General features: G+C 42.6%; 3 protein-coding genes across 4 annotated transcripts in view; 2 read left to right on the top strand and 1 right to left on the bottom strand.

The window, feature by feature from the left end:
- LOC311302671 (uncharacterized protein) overlaps positions 1–20766 on the top strand; it is a 382374-nt gene that overhangs the window by 6899 nt on the left and 354709 nt on the right. Inside the window, exons 6-7 of the transcript XR_014629642.1 lie at positions 230–290; positions 379–427. The gene's annotated coding sequence lies outside the window, so the exon portion shown is untranslated. The remainder of the gene's footprint in view (positions 1–229; positions 291–378; positions 428–20766) is intronic.
- Positions 1–20766, bottom strand: part of LOC311302675 (uncharacterized protein) — an 86670-nt gene that overhangs the window by 2251 nt on the left and 63653 nt on the right. The gene's annotated exons all lie outside the window — the stretch shown is intronic.
- On the top strand, positions 5796–8980 carry LOC311302667 (putative nuclease HARBI1). 2 transcript variants are annotated; one of them, XM_084428670.1, is made up of 5 exons: positions 5796–6242; positions 6798–7112; positions 7206–7692; positions 8034–8099; positions 8338–8980. In XM_084428670.1, exons 1-5 carry the CDS (start codon positions 5944–5946, stop codon positions 8341–8343), a joined length of 1173 nt encoding a protein of 390 aa, XP_084284796.1. In that variant the 5' UTR covers positions 5796–5943; the 3' UTR covers positions 8344–8980. The 2 variants fall into 2 exon arrangements, with proteins under 2 accessions (XP_084284796.1, XP_084284795.1); XM_084428669.1 differs by having other exon boundaries at positions 6798–7692.

Here is a 20766-nt window from a genome sequence, read left to right as displayed (position 1 = left end):
AACCAGCAGGAGAGTGGCTCTCGAGGACCAGGGTTGGCTACCTTGGATTTAGTCATTGTGAATGATTATTATATATATGGCTACAATAGTTGACTATGTCCAATTGGATTACAAGAAGTCTAAATCTTTGCTACATCCACAAAGTAGTTAAAATAAAACAATAATGTTTACTATTTTTCTTTAACTACCCTCTTATTTAAGTTTGTGTGTGTTTTGTTTTCATTAACAGAATTTCCTAATGTTGTCTTGCCTCTTGACCGCTGCATTCGGGAGAGAGCACAGAAGTGAGGGTATGTGTGCTAATGGTCTTCTCCAGCCATGGGGTTGTCCTATCCAAAATTGAATTTACATTTTACAAATCTTTACATTTTGAAATAGCTGGCACCAGACCCTCAAGGAGCGCTTACCCCATGTCAACAAAGTGAAAGTAAGAAATATTATATATTTCTAATTATTGTGAAAAGCGTGATTTTTTTTGTTTTGTAAGATAAAATCAGAGATTGGTTTGGTAAATATGGATGATGCTCAAAGACTCAGGCCCCATTCACACAACTGCGTTTTCGTTTAGAAACGGAGAATTAAAACGAATACGATCTCCGTCCACATCAGCGTTTTAGCTGCGTATTAGAATTGATCTCCGTCCACATTAAAACGACTGAAAACGCGGATCACGTGACCATTCACCAACACTGGGCAATAATAGCTTGCCTCCGGCGCATGTAGGTAGTTACAGCTTTGTAAAATGCAGAATTTACTTGCACAACAGCTGTTAGCAAAGATATACGCCGTGACTGATGACACCCAATCATAGAGCCGAGCGTGAGCCTCTACTACGTCATCGTTTCTAAGGCACCGTTCTCTTACGAGAGTTCTCTCGTACTGCGTTTTATCAAAACGCTACGGGAAAAGTCTCTTTTCTCGAAACACTGAAGCAAAAAATTATCCTTTAATTTTCATATATGTAAAACGCGTTGCGGCAGCAGCAGTCAGCTATGGCGAGACGGCTTGCTCGCTCATTGGCTGCTCTGCGGCAACTGCTTAAGCCTATCGAGCGAGGCCTGAGATGACGTCAGGCCAATGAGGGCCACCTCGCCACTTCCCGCCGAAACGGGCGTGGCTTACCTCTATAAAAGGAGCTCGAGAAGGCTGATTCACTTGATTTTAATCTCTTCAGCGAAGCGCACGCATCGCTGGATCACGGAAGCAAGCGTCGTTCGAAGCAAGCACTTCAGCGGGACGAGCCCTCGAAGCCGCTGGCCAACGCCGCCTTCTACAGCCGTACCTGCTGCGCTTTCCGACGCCTATATCCTTTATTGCTATTGCTCTGTTTTCTGTGTGTGTGTGTGTTCGCTGCAACACTCACCCCTAAAAGAGCTGCGTCTTTTTCAAGACGCCTTCTCATGCAGCGCTCGCGCTCGCTCCGAGCCAATTGCCTACGGTGACTCTGAGGACTCGCCAGGCATCCTTCCGAGGCTGCCCTTCCTGGAAGCGGACGGCGGGATTAGTTTTTCTTTACGTTACAAGAAAAGCTACCCTGCCTCTGCACGCGTCATTCACCGGCGAAGGAGAAAAGAGTGTTCTTAGTCCCACCGTTGGTCGGTCTGAACTGTTTTCTCTCACATTTCTCAGTTCCCTGTTCGGCGACTGGAAATATTATTGCAGAAAGTGAGTCTGTTACATGTTGACGCCGCTTTCAAAGCCTGTATCCCCCTGTGGCTCAGTGGTGGAATTATAGTGTCTCCACGCGGGAGACCGGGGTTCGGATCCCGGTCTAGCGGCATATATATTTATGCCGCCAATGCTTTGCTCTGTAAGTCCCCTGAAGGCGACTGCAGAGATGCATTTTGCAGCCAGCGAGCGCGTAGTACCCGCTTGCCTGCAACCGAACGCCGTTTCTATGGTTCCCGCGCGTCACTGGCGAAAGAGAATGGAGTGTTTTCAGCCCCGCTGAATCTGGGCGATTTCCACTCTTCTCACATTCTGCCATTTTGCAGGCGTTCTGAAAATGCAAATCACTCTGTCTGTTCCCCGAGAGGCAACTGCAGACGTGTTTTTTGCTGCCCACGAGTACGTGGTACAGGCCTGCAAGCAAACGCCAGTGTGGATAATACTCGCGCTGACTTTGTCTATGTATCTTCACTGTGGTCCAGTGGTAGATTCTTAGACTTGCACGCGGGCGATTGGAGGTTCGAACCCCAGGCCGGCCGGCAGAAAATATATATGCCGCCGAATGCAAATCACTCTGTTTGTTCCCCGAGAGGCAACTGCAGACGTGTTTTTTGCTGCCCACGAGCACGGCCGATGATGCTATATGTGTAGAGAAGATGCCCACTGCTAGTGCCCATCCCTACACACTAGCACAGCCCTTCACACAGGGCCCGCGCTCATATATTCGACTCGGGCCGATCACGCACGCAACAGTGAACGTGCCCACTGCCTAGTGCCCACAAACACTATGTTCTGCATGCCTTGTGGTTTCTGTAAAGACGAAACCTGTGTGCATTCACTCTGCTCAGACAGACAGTGCACTCATTGCAGTAACTGTGCCCGCTCTCCCGCGCCCACACTTACTCACGGTATTTCTGGTGTCCCGGCCACGGCCGATGGTGCTATAGATGTAGTGTCGATGCCCACTTCTCAGTGCCCATCCCTACACACAAGCACAGCCCTGCACTTAGGGCTCGCGCAAATAAAATCGACTCAGGTCGATTGCGCTCCCCACATAGTAAAAGTGCCCACTACTCAGTGCCCACGAACACTATGTCTATCAGATCACAGGCTCTCTGTAAAAACGAGACCTGTCAGCGCGCGCGCTGCTTACACAAGCAGCGCGCCCCAAGCAGTAAATGTGCCCGCTCACAGCCCACATCTACTCGCACACATGAGTCCCACGGGACTCGCGCGGCCCCCCCTCACTCAGCCAAACACTGTTGTAAGGTCGAGGGCGAGCGCTCCGCCCGCTGTATTAAGCGCGCCCCCCGCCTCAAATGCCGCAGGCATAACGCCTATGTTTGTGAGCCCCATAGCACCTCTGTCGCACGGCGAACAGAGCGCGCTCTGTATCCGGCCCTTAGCCAACCATGCAGATGCATGGGCAGCGCTTCCAGGGGTTTCGGACTGGGTCTTAGGCATTATAAAGAGAGGCTTCTCGCTACAGTTTTGTCGACGCCCTCCGTGCTTCACAGCGCGCGTCGAAACTTCGGTTCCGCTGAATGTAGCACACCTACTTCGCGCCGAAATATCAAAACTGATAAGCAAAGGGGCGATAGAGCTTGTTCCCCGAGTTCAAAGCGAACAGGGGATATACAGCAGATACTTTCTAGTCCCCAAAAAGGACGGCGGTATCAGACCCATTCGGGATCTCAGACGACTGAACAGAGTATTAGTGAAACGCCGTTTCAAAATGCTCACAACCAGCAAAATTCTCGCGCATGTTCGCCGAGAAGACTGGTTCATGTCGATAGATCTGAAGGACGCGTATTTTCAAATACAGATAGCGTCACATCACAGGCGATTCTTGAGATTCGCCTTCGAGGGTCAGACATACCAGTATACAGTCCTGCCTTTCGGCTTGTCCCTGGCACCTCGTACATTTACGAAATGCATGGACGCAGCGCTCGCTCCTCTCAGACTCAGAGGCATGCGAGTGCTGAACTATTTGGACGACTGGTTGATCCTAGCCCAATCACGATCTCAGCTCATAGAGCACAGAGCCATTTTACTCGATCACCTCGAGAATCTTGGTATCACGGTCATTTGGGCGAAGAGTTCACTGAACCCCAGCCAAACGATTCCGTTTCTGGGTATAGTTCTGGACTCACAGTCTATGACAGCGCGGCTGTCGCCACAGCGCGTGCTGAACATTCAGCGCGCGGCGATGTCTTTCCGCCGCGGCGCTTTCACCCCGCTCAGAAAATTTCAAAGGATGCTGGGTCTCATGGCCTCAGCATCGTCAGTTCTCCGGCTGGGCTTGCTCCGCATGCGCCCGCTGCAGTTCTGGTTGAAAGCGCGGGTTCCGCGCAGAGCGTGGGTGTCCGGTCATTTACGCCTCAAGGTCGATCAGGACTGTGTCACAGCCCTGGTGCCTTGGATGGCGAAAGACTGGTACCAATCAGGTGTAAGCCTGGGGACTTCCTCGAGGGTGAGGATGGTGTCTACGGACGCATCCACCTCGGGATGGGGAGCGCTGCTCGAGGGCAGACCGTCCTTCGGCCTATGGTCGGAACGGGAAAAGCTCCAACACATAAACTGCCTAGAAATGCTGGCAGTGCACAACGCGCTGACGCGTTTTTGTCCCCACATCAAGGACCAACACGTCATAGTCCGTTCGGACAACATGGCAGTGGTGTCCTACATAAATCGCCAGGGCGGTCTGAATTCCATACCCCTGTACAGGCTGGCGAAACGCCTCCTGCTATGGGCTCAGCACAACCTGCGCTCGCTGAGAGCAGTACATGTGCCCGGGCTGCTGAATGTGGGCCCGGACAGACTGTCCAGGAACAACGTTCCTACGGGCGAATGGTCTCTACACCCACAAACAGTCCAGCTGTTGTGGGAGAGATTCGGCAAAGCGGAGGTGGACCTATTCGCGTCCCCAAAAAACGCTCACTGCCCCGCATTCTTTTCAAAGACCGACAGCGCGCTGTCCCAAAAGTGGCCGCGCTGCCTGCTATACGCTTTTCCCCCCATCTCCCTCCTGCCTCAGGTGTTGGAACGGGTCAGGAAAACGAAATGCCCAGTGCTGCTTGTAGCACCGTTCTGGAAGAACCAGGCATGGTTCCCAGTTCTGATGCAGTTAGCAGACATCGCTCCATGGCCAGTGCCGTTGAGGAGAGATCTCCTCTCGCAGGCCAGGGGCTCGATCTGGCACCCACACCTGGAACTATGGTCCCTTCATGTGTGGGCGCTCAACGGATACCCGTTGGTCTCGCAGAGGGAGTCATGAATACCATCACGCGAAGCGCCCTCATTGGCCTGACGTCATCTCAGGCCTCGCTCGATAGGCTTAAGCAGTTGCCGCAGAGCAGCCAATGAGCGAGCAAGCCGTCTCGCCATAGCTGACTGCTGCTGCCGCAACGCGTTTTACATATATGAAAATTAAAGGATAATTTTTTGCTTCAGTGTTTCGAGAAAAGAGACTTTTCCCGTAGCGTTTTGATAAAACGCAGTACTCGTTCCCTCTTCTAGAGAGAACCGAGGTTACGTTAGTAACCGAGTACGTTTACACGAGGACGCTCGCGGGTGAAAACTTAAAAATATTTGATCAGATGTTAATTTCGTTTAGACGGCGACGGCGTTTTTGGGGCTTAAAAACGCAAAAAAAGTGAAACCACCCTCCAGAGTGGAAATCTTAAACCGTCGCGTCCCCGTCTAAACGGTAAAAACGCAAAAGTAGCCTATGCTAGACTCCTAGACAAGGCACCGATCACCGGTCCATTGCCACCTAGCCGCCTGGAGTGCATACTACATCGAGTTTCACACACTTTTGCGTCACCATATGCACGCAGATTTCCCCCCCAAAACGCTCGTCTAAACGCAGAATAAAAAAGTGATAACGCAACGCCACTTTTGCGTTTTCTCTTCAGATCGTTTCCGTGTAAACGTAGCCTAAAGTCCTCTGTTTTGACCCGTCTTCACTAAAACGCCCTCCGGAGATTCAAAACGAAAACCGGGTCGGCAGCGTTTCTAAACTTCTCCGTTTTGGGTCTCCGTTTTTGCCGTTTTAAGCCCCGTTCACACTAGACGCGACTTTGTCGCTGCAAGTCGCCTGTCGCTAGCGATGAGGTCGCTAGTGGGCGTTACCACTACTGGTTGCCTATTAATGTTTATGAATGACATCCAAAAGACAGCGAATCAGCTTTCTTGCCGCTAAAAAACAAACTTTCTGGAGGGAAAATAATAAATATAAATATACTCCGTACATAAAAACGTCTGAAGTGAAGCATGAAGATGAACGAGACACAAAAGTCGATTTTTCTCATTGCGGCCGTTTATCTACGGCATAAGCGCAAACGCCGGTCTATCTGGGTTCACGAGACCATTCGGGCTCGGAGTCGGCACGGCGAGTACCACCGGCTGGTGCATGAGCTGCGGCTGGATGAAGTCCGGTTCCAGCAGTACTTCAGGCTGGACAGGACCCAGTTTGATGTGCTACTGCAGAGGGTGGGTCCCCTGATTTGCAAGGACAATACACGTTTCCGACGAGCCATTTCCCCCGGTGAACGGCTGGCAATTTGTTTACGGTAAGTAAGCCTATTTAAATGCGTAACTGAACCTGGTTGATTAAAATATTTAATCGATTTAGATGCTTTTATATAGACAAAGACTATCACGTTTAATTTAATCAGTATATAAATACACACATAAGCCTATGTTTCAACATTTAATCAATGTCACCTTGCTATCTGGGATACGCCTAAACACACACACACACACAGGCGCATATATATATATATATATATATATATATATATATATATATATATATATATATATATATATATGTGTGCCTGTTTGTGTGTGTGTTTATATTTATACTTGTTTATACTTATAAAGTGTGTGTATATATATTATATCTGTGTGTGTACCAAAGAAGAATCATATATAACATGTTGAAACATATATAACATGTTGAATCTTATGTTGAATCTTATTTAATGTGTCGGTTAAATTATTATAAAAATAAACAAATATATAATGTATTTTTTAACTGCAATATTGTAGATTAATATGCTTTCTTTTAATATAAATGTATAAATATAAATGTATACTTTAATTCTTAATACATATTTCCACAGATTCCTTGCAACAGGGGATTCATACCGCAGTATTGCCTTCAGCTACCGGGTTGGGCACAGCACTGTAGCTGGTATCGTGGCAGAGGTGTCAAAGGCCATTTGGGACTCCATGGTTGAGGACTACATGCCGGTTCCTTCCACAGAAGATTGGAGGGACATTGCAGCAGAGTTCTACCATCGCTGGAATTTTCCAAACTGTCTTGGTTCTATTGATGGGAAACATATAGTGATCCAGGCTCCCAACAACTCTGGATCATTATTCTATAACTACAAGGGGACATTCTCTATTGTCCTCTTGGCAGTTGTAGATGCCAGGTACTGTTTCCGCATCATAGATGTTGGCAGTTATGGGAAGTCCAGTGATGGTGGGACTCTGGCTAATTGTCCCTTTGGTAACGGTCTTCAAAGTGGAACCCTTGGCCTACCGGAGGACGCGCTGCTACCAGGAGCAGAACACCTGGGACCCCAGCCTCACGTCTTTGTGGCAGATGAGGCCTTCCCTCTCCGCAGAAATCTAATGCGCCCCTTCCCAGGTACCACCACCCTTCCCAGTAGACACAGGGTGTTTAACTACAGGCTTTCACGGGCAAGGCTGACAGTTGAGAATGCGTTCGGTATACTCGCAGCACAGTGGCGAATGTATCGGCGTGTAATTGGTGTCAGCCCAGACCATGTGGAAGCCTGTGTGAAGGCAACCTGTGTTCTACACAACTTTCTGCGGAGGACAACAGGGAGTGTGCGGAACCCACCAACCCTGGTTGTGGAAGGAGAAGCCTCTGCACTGCAGAACATCAGCAGAGCAGGGAGCAACAACGCTTCCCGTGATGCCATGCGTGTGAGGGAGACCCTTGTCAATTACTTCTGTGCTGAGGGTGCAGTTCCCTGGCAGCCACAGGTGTGACAGGCATGAAAGGTTCTTTTCAGAACTAAACCAAAGGCTCTTTTAAGAGCCACCCACATTATAATAAAAGAGCAATGTTTCCATGTGTTTCCATCATCTCTTATCAATACTAAATTATATCCTGGCTATACTATAAGATATGCTCAATAAACATATCTTTCCAAATACATAACAGCATAACATATGAATAATAAGTGACTGCACTATGGTAATCACACTATAAAAGGAAAGGCTACAAACTTCAATATATATATATATATTCTGGAACAAATGTATTTTTATTTGAAGAATGACCTAAAAGTTATTATTATTTTGATTGGTTTCTTTTTAAACAGGACCCCCCCTCCCCCTCCGAACAACAACAAAACAAAACTCAACATGAACCCCTGGACTACATGAAGGTAAACAGTAATTATAGCTCAACCTTGTCAGCTGTACCTTGTTCTCATAATAACAAAAACACTTAACAATATTAACCTTGGCTGCAGGGTACAGCTGGCAGGACCATGAGGGTAAATAAGCTTACGAACACCCCTCATGGCCTTGTCAGCTGTACCCCGCTCTCTTCCTGTTCCTGGCTGCACTGTGCCTCAAAGATCATTCTGTGTATATCAAATTTCACTCTTTCCCTCCTTCTAGATGTGAGAGTTTTGATTTGTGGCAACAGGCTACGGAGGAAAAGTTCATCTGGGTCTTCAGATGCTGGTGGAGGATTGGATGGTGCTGCCTCTGCCCTATTTAGAGCTGAGACAAGATGTTTCTCAAAAAGAGATAGTAGGATCTGGCTGGATGGCTGACTGTCTGACTGACACTGGGCATTGGACTCTAGCTACCAAAATGGACTCCCCAACCCCTTGAGGCATGTTTCCACTCGTGCCTCTGAACTCCATAAAGAGGGCGAGGAAGCCCATGTTGGCACTGTATTTCCAAGGCTTAGCATGATCAGCTGCTGAGCCACTTTTTCTGTTTTTGGTTTTATTTAATTCCCTCCTGTATACATCACGGAGGTTTTTCCATTTTTTTTTGCATTCTTCAACTAACAAAAAAAAGATGTAAGAGCACACACACAAATATTACTTTTATGAAACTGCATAACAAAGTATGATCAGATGCAATGAGTAAAGGCCTATAGTTTATTCTGTAATATATTGCAATATTTACTAATTGATTTAATTGATTGAATCTGTCTACTAACAATATCTAGCAGTGTATAAACATATCACACAAGATTTCTGTCAAAGTTCCATTGTATCTCAAATTGTGCATTGTGGGAACATTCTGTAACAAAAAGATAAATAAAATAAAAAATAAATACATTTGAAATAAAGTTGTCGAACTCAATTGTTTTGCTAAGGCTAATTTCACTGCCAGAATTTTAGATTTGACCCTGTTTAAACAAATATTTACACACTATTGGCCCTCATTTATCAAAAGTGCGTACACCAAATTTCCAGCGTACACCTGGCGTACACCCAAAACCACGGTGACTTTGAGATTTATCAATATGGACGTTGGCGTACGGCACGCTCAAATCCTACGCCAGCTCAGGAGGTGGTGTACGCACGTTTTGAGTGCGGGAATGCGCAGAAAAACAATTCCTTACACCACAAAACGCACTGACAAACTAAAAGATATAATATATTATGACCCACTGTAAAAAAAAAAAAAAAACATAGTAATTATAAACTTCAGTGTTTATTTTTGTGCAACATGGACTTCAATGTTTAATTTGTGTGAATTTACCAAAGCATTTGAATTGTAGGCATATATGTATTCCTTAAGTTGCGAGCCTGTGCGCTTTACCTGACGTTTCAAGCCTTGTTTATACTTTCGCCTGGCTCCGCAGCGCGAGTCTCCGCAGACTGCGCGCGCACCTCCCGAAACGGACGAGGCGTTTATACTTGACGCGCTCGCCGTTGTACTATTCTTTGAAACGATAGGGGGCGACTCGAGTAATTGTCCTCTAAACCACCAGGAATCAGCAGTGAGAAGAAGAAAGCTATACACACGTGACAGTGTTTATTTTAGTACACCACCACCAATAGGCCTACCACACTACAAAAAGAATCGTGTAAAACCCAGTAAACCCTGATATTATTACTCGTGACAATAAAACAAAATATATGGATATTAGAATGTGTAAAAAACATAACTAAATCAACGATCTCCTTCATATTTTCTAATTTCACTAAACATTTCATTAAGTTTCGTGAACATTTTTATTAAACATGGACCTTTATGTTCATTAAAAATACTTTTTATGCTATTGTATACTCATTTTTTAAATGTAAGCAACTCATTTATACTGCAAACTGGGTGCTGGTGTGGTGAGAAGTTCGAGCTCGGCCAGATTCGGCTCGAAGTCGTTCATCTTCGGATGCGGCGCCGCGCGCGTTGTTACAAAAAATGTCGCGCACACCGCCAGCCGAAATTGGGTCTTGCGAACCCAACGCGCACGACCGCCCACACCGCAATGACGTCATTTTTACCGCGCGCACCTTCGCGCTCGTGCGGACGCGTCGAGTATAAACCAGGCTTTACTCGACGCGCTCGCCGTTGTACTATTCTTTGAAACGATGGTTAGGCCAGGGTTAGGCCCGGCAGGTGTGCACGGACTGGGTTTAGTAATGAAAGGCTTTCAATGACCAAAAAAATAATTAAGACTGTCAAAATAATAAAAATGCCATTCTTCTTATTTAAAATAATAATAATAATACAAATAATAATAATAATAACGACATTCTTCTTCTAAATAACAATAAGCGTCATCATTAATAATAAAAATCTAGAAATCAATTTTGTTTCTTTCCACTTCCCTGGTTTCGCTTTCTCTTTCTCAAAGAAGTTTCTCTTCTTTGCCGTCTTCCGTGTGTCCATGGCGTAAAATGAAGGCGTGGGGGAAGCGGAGACTTGAATATATAAGGGCGTGTTATTCTAATGACGATCGATTTCAGCCGCGGCATTTATCAAGCGCTGGTATTGCGTACACCAGAATTTCAAAGGTACGCACAGCTTCATAAATCAGGCGATGAGAAGAGTGTAAGCATAATCTTACGCCAATATATAGCCTACGCCCGTTTCTACGCAAGATTGATAAATGAGGGCCTATTTGAGTAATTTGACAAATTACAGCTCGAGTTAACATTATGCAAAATAAATAAAATTCAATTTTTGCACACAAATATTTATTTTATGAAAATGTATAACAAAGTATGATCAGATGCAATGAGTAAGCGTAGTATAGGCCTATAGTTTATTCTGTAATATATTGCAATTCAATATTAATATCTGTATACATATATAAGATATACTGAATATTTCATAGAATACATAATATTAATATACTGTATCCATCAGTATACAGTACATTAATAGGTTATTAATATCTAGTATACATTGATTTCAATACTATACATTATACAGTACATTATACAGTATATTATATACACGTGTAAATGGAGTGTAAACAGCGCTAAAATATTAGAAAGGCCACTACGTTTAGGTTTTGTTTACTCTCTGTCAAAAAAATTTATAGTTAATTGTACAGGCTATTCAATCATTTAAACCTACTTGGAATCCCCGCATTTTCTGAAACTCCTTTCCACGCATCGTTTTTTTTATATATGTCCCTGTACGTGGGCAGAGACATGTCAAATAAAATCGGAAAATTGCTAACCGCAAGGATAAATTTTTCATCCATCTTAAATGCACTGCAGGCCCAGGGGCTGTGGAGAAGGATCACGTGCGCTTCACTCCTATTGGTTGTCGCTCGCGAAAGTCGCTCTTCATTTGCATAAAGTTAAACATTTCTCAACTTTGTCGCGTCGCCAGACACGCCCCATCCAGTCGCCAACGGTCACGACCGCGCGTGTCACCGGAAGTCGCCCGCTCCCCATTGAAAATGAATGGTATCGCGTCGCTTGGTCGCGTGTAGTGTGAACGCAGCTTTAGTGTGGACGGGAGGTGCAAACGTAGCAAAAGGTCTCCGTTTTTAAACGAAAACACAGTAGTGTGGACGGGGCCTGACAGTGACCTCTGTGCAGTTTCTGTTTTTCCACAAACAAAGACATAGGATGAGACAGAAGATGTTTATGAATAAGTCTCTTCTGTTTCAGATTGTCTGGATCATTGTGGCGGCACCGAGGCTCTGATTCGACTGGTTCTGTCTGGTCTGGTGGGAATCGCCACTGTTGTATTTCTGGTTGATCATGTGAGGATCTGCAGTTATCCTAGAATGCACATTAAAGCCACACTATGTAAGATTTTTGGATTCAAATATCCAAAAACCACTAGAACAATGTTATATATTTTGTTGATTTGTGTACTTCCATTATCCCAGATGTTTCAAAGAATGTTTAAATTCTTAAAATCCAGATTTTTTGCAGTTTTAACCAGGATACGGCGTGTGTCCATGTGTCGCCTATCAGTGACATCACACCCCCGCGTTACCCTCGATTTACGGTTTTAGTTGAAACCATGAAAACACCAAAGATACGTTATACGTTTTAATATATTATGTGTTTTATTAGACAGGTGAGCAACCGCTTGGATACATTTATCGACAGAAAACGAATCATTATTATACAGCTCAACAAAGGTAGTCTTTCTGTTTAAATCTCGTTTTCTTGATTTACCGCGAATACCAGATTTACCATGGCTAATATTGATCTAGCTGCAGTGTGCAACAAGTGTCTCATATAGCAGCCGCTGAGAAAACACACAGAGTTGCATTATAACAAATTTCATCACACTCAAATGTATCTAATATGATAAAACAGCGCTGCGTTACCCCACTTACTCATGACCGGAAGAAGCAGAAGCGGCGTCGGCGCATAATAAAAGTTACAACTTTCCAATCAACCAATCAGATCTGAGGGACAAGTTTACAGTTTATGTCAAGTTTAGGCTGAGAACCAGGGTGAGGTGCTTCAACATCAGTGTTATTCACCAATCATTTCCCTCTAATTTTAGGGAAAGTTATAGGTAGAGTTAGGTTTAGGGGTAGGGATAGGGTAAGGACTAAATTTTGGGACAGGAAGGTTATTCCAGGATCAACAAAATATGTTGATCCAGGAACATGTCTTGCTTGGCAAAATCACGGTGACCGCGCTCCAACGGCTTTCAAAATGTTAATACGATTACCAGTCATCCATGAATATGATTTCTACCCGAGTCCTGTCGTATTCTCCACCAGCTGTAGAGCTGAAGACAACAACTCCCATGATTCAGCGAAATCAAAGCGTCATCAAGCTATGCCTTTGTTTTGAATAAGCAACCTCTAGTGGCGAAAAATTACAGTGTGCCTTTAAGGCTGTTCTCTTTGTAGGAGTCATTTGTTGTATTGAAAAGTTTTTGTTGTCCACTGAGTGGCGCTGTGACTCAGTATAATTGGAGCACCTGAGTAACAAGTGTGTGGGTTGGTAATAGGCTTTATGCCCAGCTGCACTACTTCCTGAACTTCAGCCAGCTCTTTTGTTTCCTGCCTGCCATTATTGGACAATCTGATTAATCCAGGTGTGGCTGATTATTGTTACTGAGGTCAGGCACACCTGGATTAATCAGTTTGTCCAATAATGGCAGGCAGGAAACAAAGGAGCTGGCTGAAGTTCAGGAAGTAGTGCAGCTGGGCATAAAGCCAATTGGGAAGAACAGTTTTTGACCGCACTGCAGAGTAGCGTGCAAGGTTTTTATTTATTTAATTTTATTTAACCTTTATTTAACCAGGTGAGCACATTGTGAACACTTTCTCATTTACAATGACGACCTAGCCAAGATAAAAGCGTTGAGGTACAAAAGAACATAAAGTTACACATGTAATTACAAGACAAAGAAGTACACAATAAGCATAGGAATGCATGCAGTATGCAGTTCAGCAGATCAAACATTTACAAATTTATACAAATAGTGCAAAAGGTGTCAATATATGGAGGTAAATGATTGGTAGATAAAGTGGTGTTGCTCTGTGCCATACAGTCAATGGAGGAAGTAAGTGTAGAGGTCTAATAAGGAGGTACGGTTGTCGGGTACAAAGTGGCAATGCTTAGAACAATATGAAAGGTGGCAAATGGCAAAATAGCAAATGACCATTGCTGGATGGGGAATATGCAAGTGTGTATTATAGTAGGGTGACCATACGTCCTCTTTTCCTGGACATATCCTGCCGGGATTTCGAGATCCGGGATTCGGCTTTTGCTTTCTACAGTCGCCATTCATTATGTTTACATGCACACCTGTTGTTTCAATCGGACTGAATTAACCCTTAATCACTCTTTGGGGTCAAAATGACCCCAATGGACTTTTCCTTCATTTTTTAAAAATGTTACCTTCATCTCAGGGGCATGAAACTCGGTGACTTTTCCTAAATAATCTATCTAAACATGCACAAAAAAAACTGGGCTTGATTTGGTTGTTCTAAAGGTGTGTAAAAAAAAAATTCACCTTTTAAGGTCTTTGGGGTCAAAATGACCCCACATTGAAAATGAATGGGAAAATGAAAAAAATGACTTTTTTTAATTTTGTTTGTCAAAAAAATAACAGTAAATCCATTATAAATCTGAAAAATTCTACAAATAAACCAAGGTCTGGTCCTAGAGCATAAATAAAAAGTAGAACGAACTTTCTATCTCATACACTCACACACACACACACAAACACACACATGTATGTGACTGCAACAGAGAGCATTTTCACAGAAATTGGCAATTAAAATAAACAAAACTGGCATAAATCTAAAAAAAATTACATTTAAATGAAGGTCTGGTCCTAGAGCATAAACCCAAAGTGGAACGAGCTTTCTATCTCATACACACACACAAACACACACATGTATGTCACTGGAACAGAGAGCATTTTTATAGAAATTGGCAAATAAAATCAACTAAACTGGCATAAATCTGAAAAATGTCACATATGCAACATGGAGCTTGTGCAGTAAATAGGTAAAAAACTTCAAAATTTCCACAAAAACACAGCATAAATGTATAGTTGAGAAGTAAATAAAAAAAATTATATATAGTTTTCCATATAAAAAATGTATATTTACTTATGCAATCGCTCTTTAAAAGTTTGGGGTCAAAATGATCCCAAAGACCTTAAGTGTTGTCCTTTTTTAGGAGTGATTAAGGGTTAATTCCGATTGGTGAATCTGAATGTAGAGTTTACTGATGAATGCTAAACAAGTGATCGGTTGATGTGCGTTTTAACATTGCTAAGAAAATTCCTGTGTTTTTGTCTCGGCCGAGTGAAGCAGAATGCATGACCTGCAAAGCTGGCACGTACGTGTCAGTGTCAAATAATGTAATAATGTAAACATGCGACTGCAGAAAGCAAAAGCCGAATCCCGGACATTTTGGGTAATCACAGAAAAGAAGGACGTAGGCCTATGCTGTGTCTTCAAGGTATGGACTTTGTCTCAAAACAACTTCTTGTGGCTTTTCCTAGTTTACAAACACTTACACACAATGTTTAATGGAGCACAATAAAGAAAGACAATTGTTTGCATCTCCATCCGTCTGCATGGACTCTGTTTGTATGTGTTCTTCTAAACTTGCTCACTCCTGTTACCAATGGCAATGGCTTACTGGAAAGCCACTACACTCTTCTCTGAAACAAGGTGTGCAATGAAATTACACCTCATTTAAAATGAAAAGCAGTGCCAGTGGAGGAAGTGGTCTAGTGGTTGGTGATCTGCAGTGAGACCATCTGAAGAGTAAAGCTGTATGAAACCATTATGAGAGAAACATTAAAAACAGAACAATACTTACAATTAAATGCGATAGAAATGTTTGCATTCAAGTCAAGGTCTAGTTAAGGTCAAGTCTGTTTGATATTTTTGCAGAATATTTTGTAGCTTTTGTACCCCCAATAAAACAAAAGGTTATCAGAACTCAAACACTGCAACTTCATTTCAAAATGCTGACATTTTCTTGTAAATATCTGGACCAGTTATCTTCATGTATTCAGCCAATAATCCAACAACAAAAATTAAGCCCACAAGATATTTATTTCAAGAAATTGTATATAATTTAATAAACATTTATTTACAAGTGTTAAGTTAATGTAAACATTTTTTTTACAAAAATTAAAAAATTTGAATACATTAAGCAGCACTTCTTAAAATACAGTTTTTGTGTTTTATAGCACCCCAGTGAAAAAAGCCAAAGGCCGCAGTGGCAAGTAAAAAACAAGAGGTTTAGCTGACTCTTTCCCCGCCAGTTACAGAATTTTCTGACAATCTGTGTTTTCACTGTTATACAGTAGAGGGCGCGATAACACATCTTCTGAAAGAGTCCTGAATCTCCAGATCAAAACACAGGTGAGGCAGTAGAAACAGATGTAAACAGTCATGTAAGCAGATACATGTACAATAACATGATCATCAACGTGAAACAGCATTTAAATCAAAACTGCCTTACATTACTGAATGAAATGTCAACTCAGGAAGGGTTAACGACTGAAGCTTTGGGAGTGTATTCTTTCCTTTCATGAACTGTGTGTTCAGATATTTAAAAAAAAGAAATATTCTGGCAGCCATGAAATTGTGAAAATGGTTTAAAAAAAATGTATTAAAAAAAAACACTGAGGGGGACAGAGTAAACGAGGTAATAACCTTGGAGGGATTGAGCTGGGAAGCCCGCCTCCTCCTCGTGCTGGCACAAGACTTCAATACGCTCCATATGCGGATTACAAAACCAGCCATGTAACATTCAAACACAGTGACCTAATATACAGTATAAATAAACTGCAATTTTACTTCTGTCGCTGGCAAATGCTTCAGAGTATAAAAGGCACTCAAAGCTTATGACTTTGTTGTGCAGATCTGTCGCAACAGAATCTGGCACAGGACAACTTTTAATTGCGGAGTATGGATGGGAAGATACTGACTGGTGTGAACTCCAGAGAAAGAAATGAACTGATCCCATGCATTTACATTTATGCATTTGGCAGACACTTTTATCCAAAGCAATTTATATTGCATTTCAAGGTACATATTTACATTCTTATCAGTTCTTGCTTTCCCTGGGAATCGAACCCATGAGCTTGGCGTTGCAAGTGCCAACGCTTGAGGAAAGCTATGAGATGCAGATGCAGACCTCTATAACGAGGCATTGGTGGTCAGAGGGGACGGGTTGTGGTCCCAAGTGTCAGTGTGGATGAGATGATTGTTCGGTGACTGCCTTATGCCAGGAAATGCTGAGGTAAACGATAACTAATTGCACATTATAGTAGGGTTGAGGTGTGGAGAAAGTCAAATCTGTGATCTCCTTCATGTTGTATTCCTCTTGGCCTGTAAAATGTAAAATTAATTAGAAAAAACACATTCTTCATGACACAAAATAACACAATACATGTAAATGTCTGACATACTTTTTACACCATCAATCCTGGTGGCAGGAACTTCCCCGCTTCCCCGTCTCCCGCCTCCCCGTCTCCCGCCTCCCCGTCTCCCGCCTCACTGTCTCCCGCCTCACTGTCTCCCGCTTCCCCGTCTCCCGCCTCACTGTCCTCCTCCTGGTTAGGATTCCTCTGCAAGTAAATACAAACACAATATTTTAAGTTAGAGTATTCCTCAGAATCATTCAGGGGCAAATATCCATACTAATTTATTTTTATTTTGTAAAAACACTTTGTATAACAAGTATTATATATCTTTTGTGTATAAAAGATAATACGACAGATTGAATGCTGGCTCTCCAAATTTGTCAAATAGGATCAGAAATTCATATAGAATAACGACTTCCTTGAAGTGACTGTCGAAAGAACATGTTGCTAACGGCCTTGTGGAAGGACCCTTCGTGAAGGGATCATTGTCACTGAGAATGTCCTCTTCCCACCTTCAAAATTGGTCCTAATTTTACAGAACTGGTGTGTGTGTTTCCCGTACAATGACGTAACTCGCTGCTTCACTACTATAGTGCGATGAATCGTTGAAGAAATCAACTAGCTAGACACGACTGTTTCCCGAAACGCAAAGTGGTCTTTCAACCACGTTAGTTAATGATGTCATGAACGTGGTGGAGTAATAACTTTTAATGAATCTGTTTGAGATCGAATTAACGCTAGATGTTTTGCTATAAATTACAGACATGACATCTGAGGACTATTTATCACTTTTCTCAGTTATTTTCTTTATTTCCAGATTCAGTCATAGACTCGTTCTTACGCACTAGAGCACGTTCGCACATGCGCACTCTTCAAAAACTACGCTTTAAATCTCTTGACAAACTAAAAGACATAAATGACATTTGTATGTATTCTAAATAAAATATATATTGTACTGAATGTCAGCTTGTCAGGATAAGGATTTATTGAGTCCACATGTCATGCAAACTAGAAACTCTGCTTCTAACCACAGGTCGAGAGTGTCGTTCAAACACAACTCTGCGATGCTGTTTGCGAATGTTCGTTAGAACGATGGTTTCGGGAAACACCGACTCGTTGAACTGCTGATAACGACGGAACTTGCGAACATAGTTGGCTAACGATGCTTTTGTGAAACACACCCCTGAATGACTAGTTCACGGTCAGGTCCACATTACAGTTCCACAAACACACTGGCCAAATAACTGAATCAGAGGGGAAAAGGTTATTACCGTAGTTCTACACATAAACAATGAATATGTGTAAATGTTTTAGGACAAACATCTGTCTTGAGATGTGATTACTGTGGTACGAACTACATTACATTACACGCACAACCAAGGTGTGACGGATGTCTTTGTTTTCAATAATTTAGCAGTCATAAAATATTAAACTACAATAAACAAAGTCCAGTTTAACGAAGTTTGTGATATGCAATATATAATTTATATGCAATGGCAAGCAAATCCAAATTGTCAAAAGCAAAACACTGAAAGAGGTTAAAAATGGTTTTCACAATATACACAAACATTCCACTCCCATGAACATATTCCGTATATTATTTTAGTTGCTCCTCCCCATCAAATGAGTCAAAAAAATGATTTCATTTTCATATGGTAATACTTACATTTTTACATTGTAGATGACTGAGGACGTCACGAATGGGTTGCTTGAAGCGATCCACCTGCAAGGACAAACATTTTATAGAATTATTACTAAAAATCAGATTTAGTTGTTCACCTCTTGGATAGTTACAAATGTTCTTATGCATCTCAACACACTTGCAGCTTTTCTCCTTCCAGTGCTTTGGACAAGGAACATTTAGTGCCTTTTCAAGTGTTTTAAAAGTGTATTTGCTTGATCTCGATTATAATACAAGATCAGAATCAGATTCTCCAGACTCAGATAACTTCTGAAGATTTGGAATATAACACACGGTTGTCCGGACAATTTTTATGGTATATTAATTGTACTTTAGTTGATCTTTTTGAAGCCTGGCAGTTGGAGTCCCTGATCTACATTAGTAGAGAAAAAGCAACCTAGAGATTCACAATATTTTCAATGATATAAGAGTGAGAAAGAGATGACAACTTTCATTTTTGAGTGAACTATTCCTTTAATAAAGATTAAAGGAACACCAAAACAGATTTTCTTTAAGCTTCTGAAAATACTTGCCTTGAGGTAAAGAAAAATCATCAGCGCCACCAAACAGATGATCGGCAAAGTGACCCCAGCTGCAATAGCGCCTGATTGTGACTCATTATTGCCCAGACTGGGTGAAGTGATGGGAGCTCCTGGACAGGGTGAAGTGATGGGAGCTCCTGGACTGGGTGAAGTGATGGGAGCTCCTGGACTGGGTGAAGTGATGGGAGCTCCTGGACTGGGTGAAGTGGTGGCATGTTCTACAAAGAACAACCGGACCAAAAACAGTATTGGAAAATGAATGCATGAAAATCAGTCAGCTTGGTCAGGTAGTTTATTAGTTAATTAATAGGTAATGGCCATTCATACCAGAAGGCAGACCTGCTCAAGAGAACACCACAGATAAGCAGAAGTAATCAAATGTGTGTACTTTATTAAATAATACTAACACTAATGATGCTACACTGTAGAATCAATGCGCTCATCTTTCAGCTCTGCTGAACATGAATGCATCAACAGGTTGAAAGAACTGAGAAACATGTAGATGGGTAATAAAAAATGGCTTATCAAAATTAAAACTTGTATAACTTTCTTAAATAAGTAATAAACCTTCAGGAAAGTATATAAAGTTTTATAGACAAATGTGTATATGTTTCAGATGTGTCACTTATGAGTAATATATATATATTTTAAAGTGTTAAAAAAATACACAAACATTCTTATTTTACTACACACACACACACACACAATATATATATATATATATATATATATATATATGCGCAGTACATATACAGTATATAAACTATGTATATATATATAAAACAGACACAGTATACTGTACATGTGTACTGTACTAATGACTAAACCATGGACTAAACAAGTGAGAAGTCGCTTTCCTGTCGGTCTTTGTCAGGTGACGTCACACACAACAAACCCACGTTTCTGACAAATACCGATTCAGCCAAAGAGCGTCGCTGTTGCCATGAAGCCATGAACTGTCAGTATGTGGTGAGAAATTCTAGAGGATGGATACCCGACCCGAGCCCGACGGGACCCGTCGGTACCCGACGGGCCGGGCCGGGTTCGGACAGATATTTAGAAATTATGTTCGGGTTCGGGTCGGGCTCGGTCACATCAGCGCGATAAGGCATTGAACATTTTAAATTTAAAACAGCTTATTATGTAGGTAACGTTAGCCAATGTGCCTGATGCTTTCATTTGATGCAAACGTTCATTTTTGTGATTAAAATGCATGTAAAATTTGACCATAACATCTGTCTTCCTGTGTGCGCTAATTTCAAATTTGTTTATGTAGCCGTGACAACCAAACACGTGCATGCGCGTCTGTGTTAAGTGCGCTTGTTTCTCCGTGCGCGCTGATGCACTCATCCTGTTGACATTTCCGAATGCGTTCCTATACAGTAATAAAAGCGGACTTTCCACACAAACAAACGTACATGTGTCATTAGTATGAGAAAAAAATGGGATTTTAACTGTCGGTCTCGGGTCGGGCTCGGACATAAATATCTTTATGCCTGTCGGGCTCGGGTCGGGTTCGGTTAC

The sequence above is a fragment of the Rutilus rutilus genome, assembly GCF_951802725.1.
Source record: "Rutilus rutilus genome assembly, chromosome: 13".
Classification (NCBI taxonomy): Eukaryota; Metazoa; Chordata; class Actinopteri; order Cypriniformes; family Leuciscidae; genus Rutilus; species Rutilus rutilus.
The sequence above is the reverse complement of the archived record's forward strand: the minus strand, read 5'-3'. Positions and strand labels throughout refer to the sequence as shown.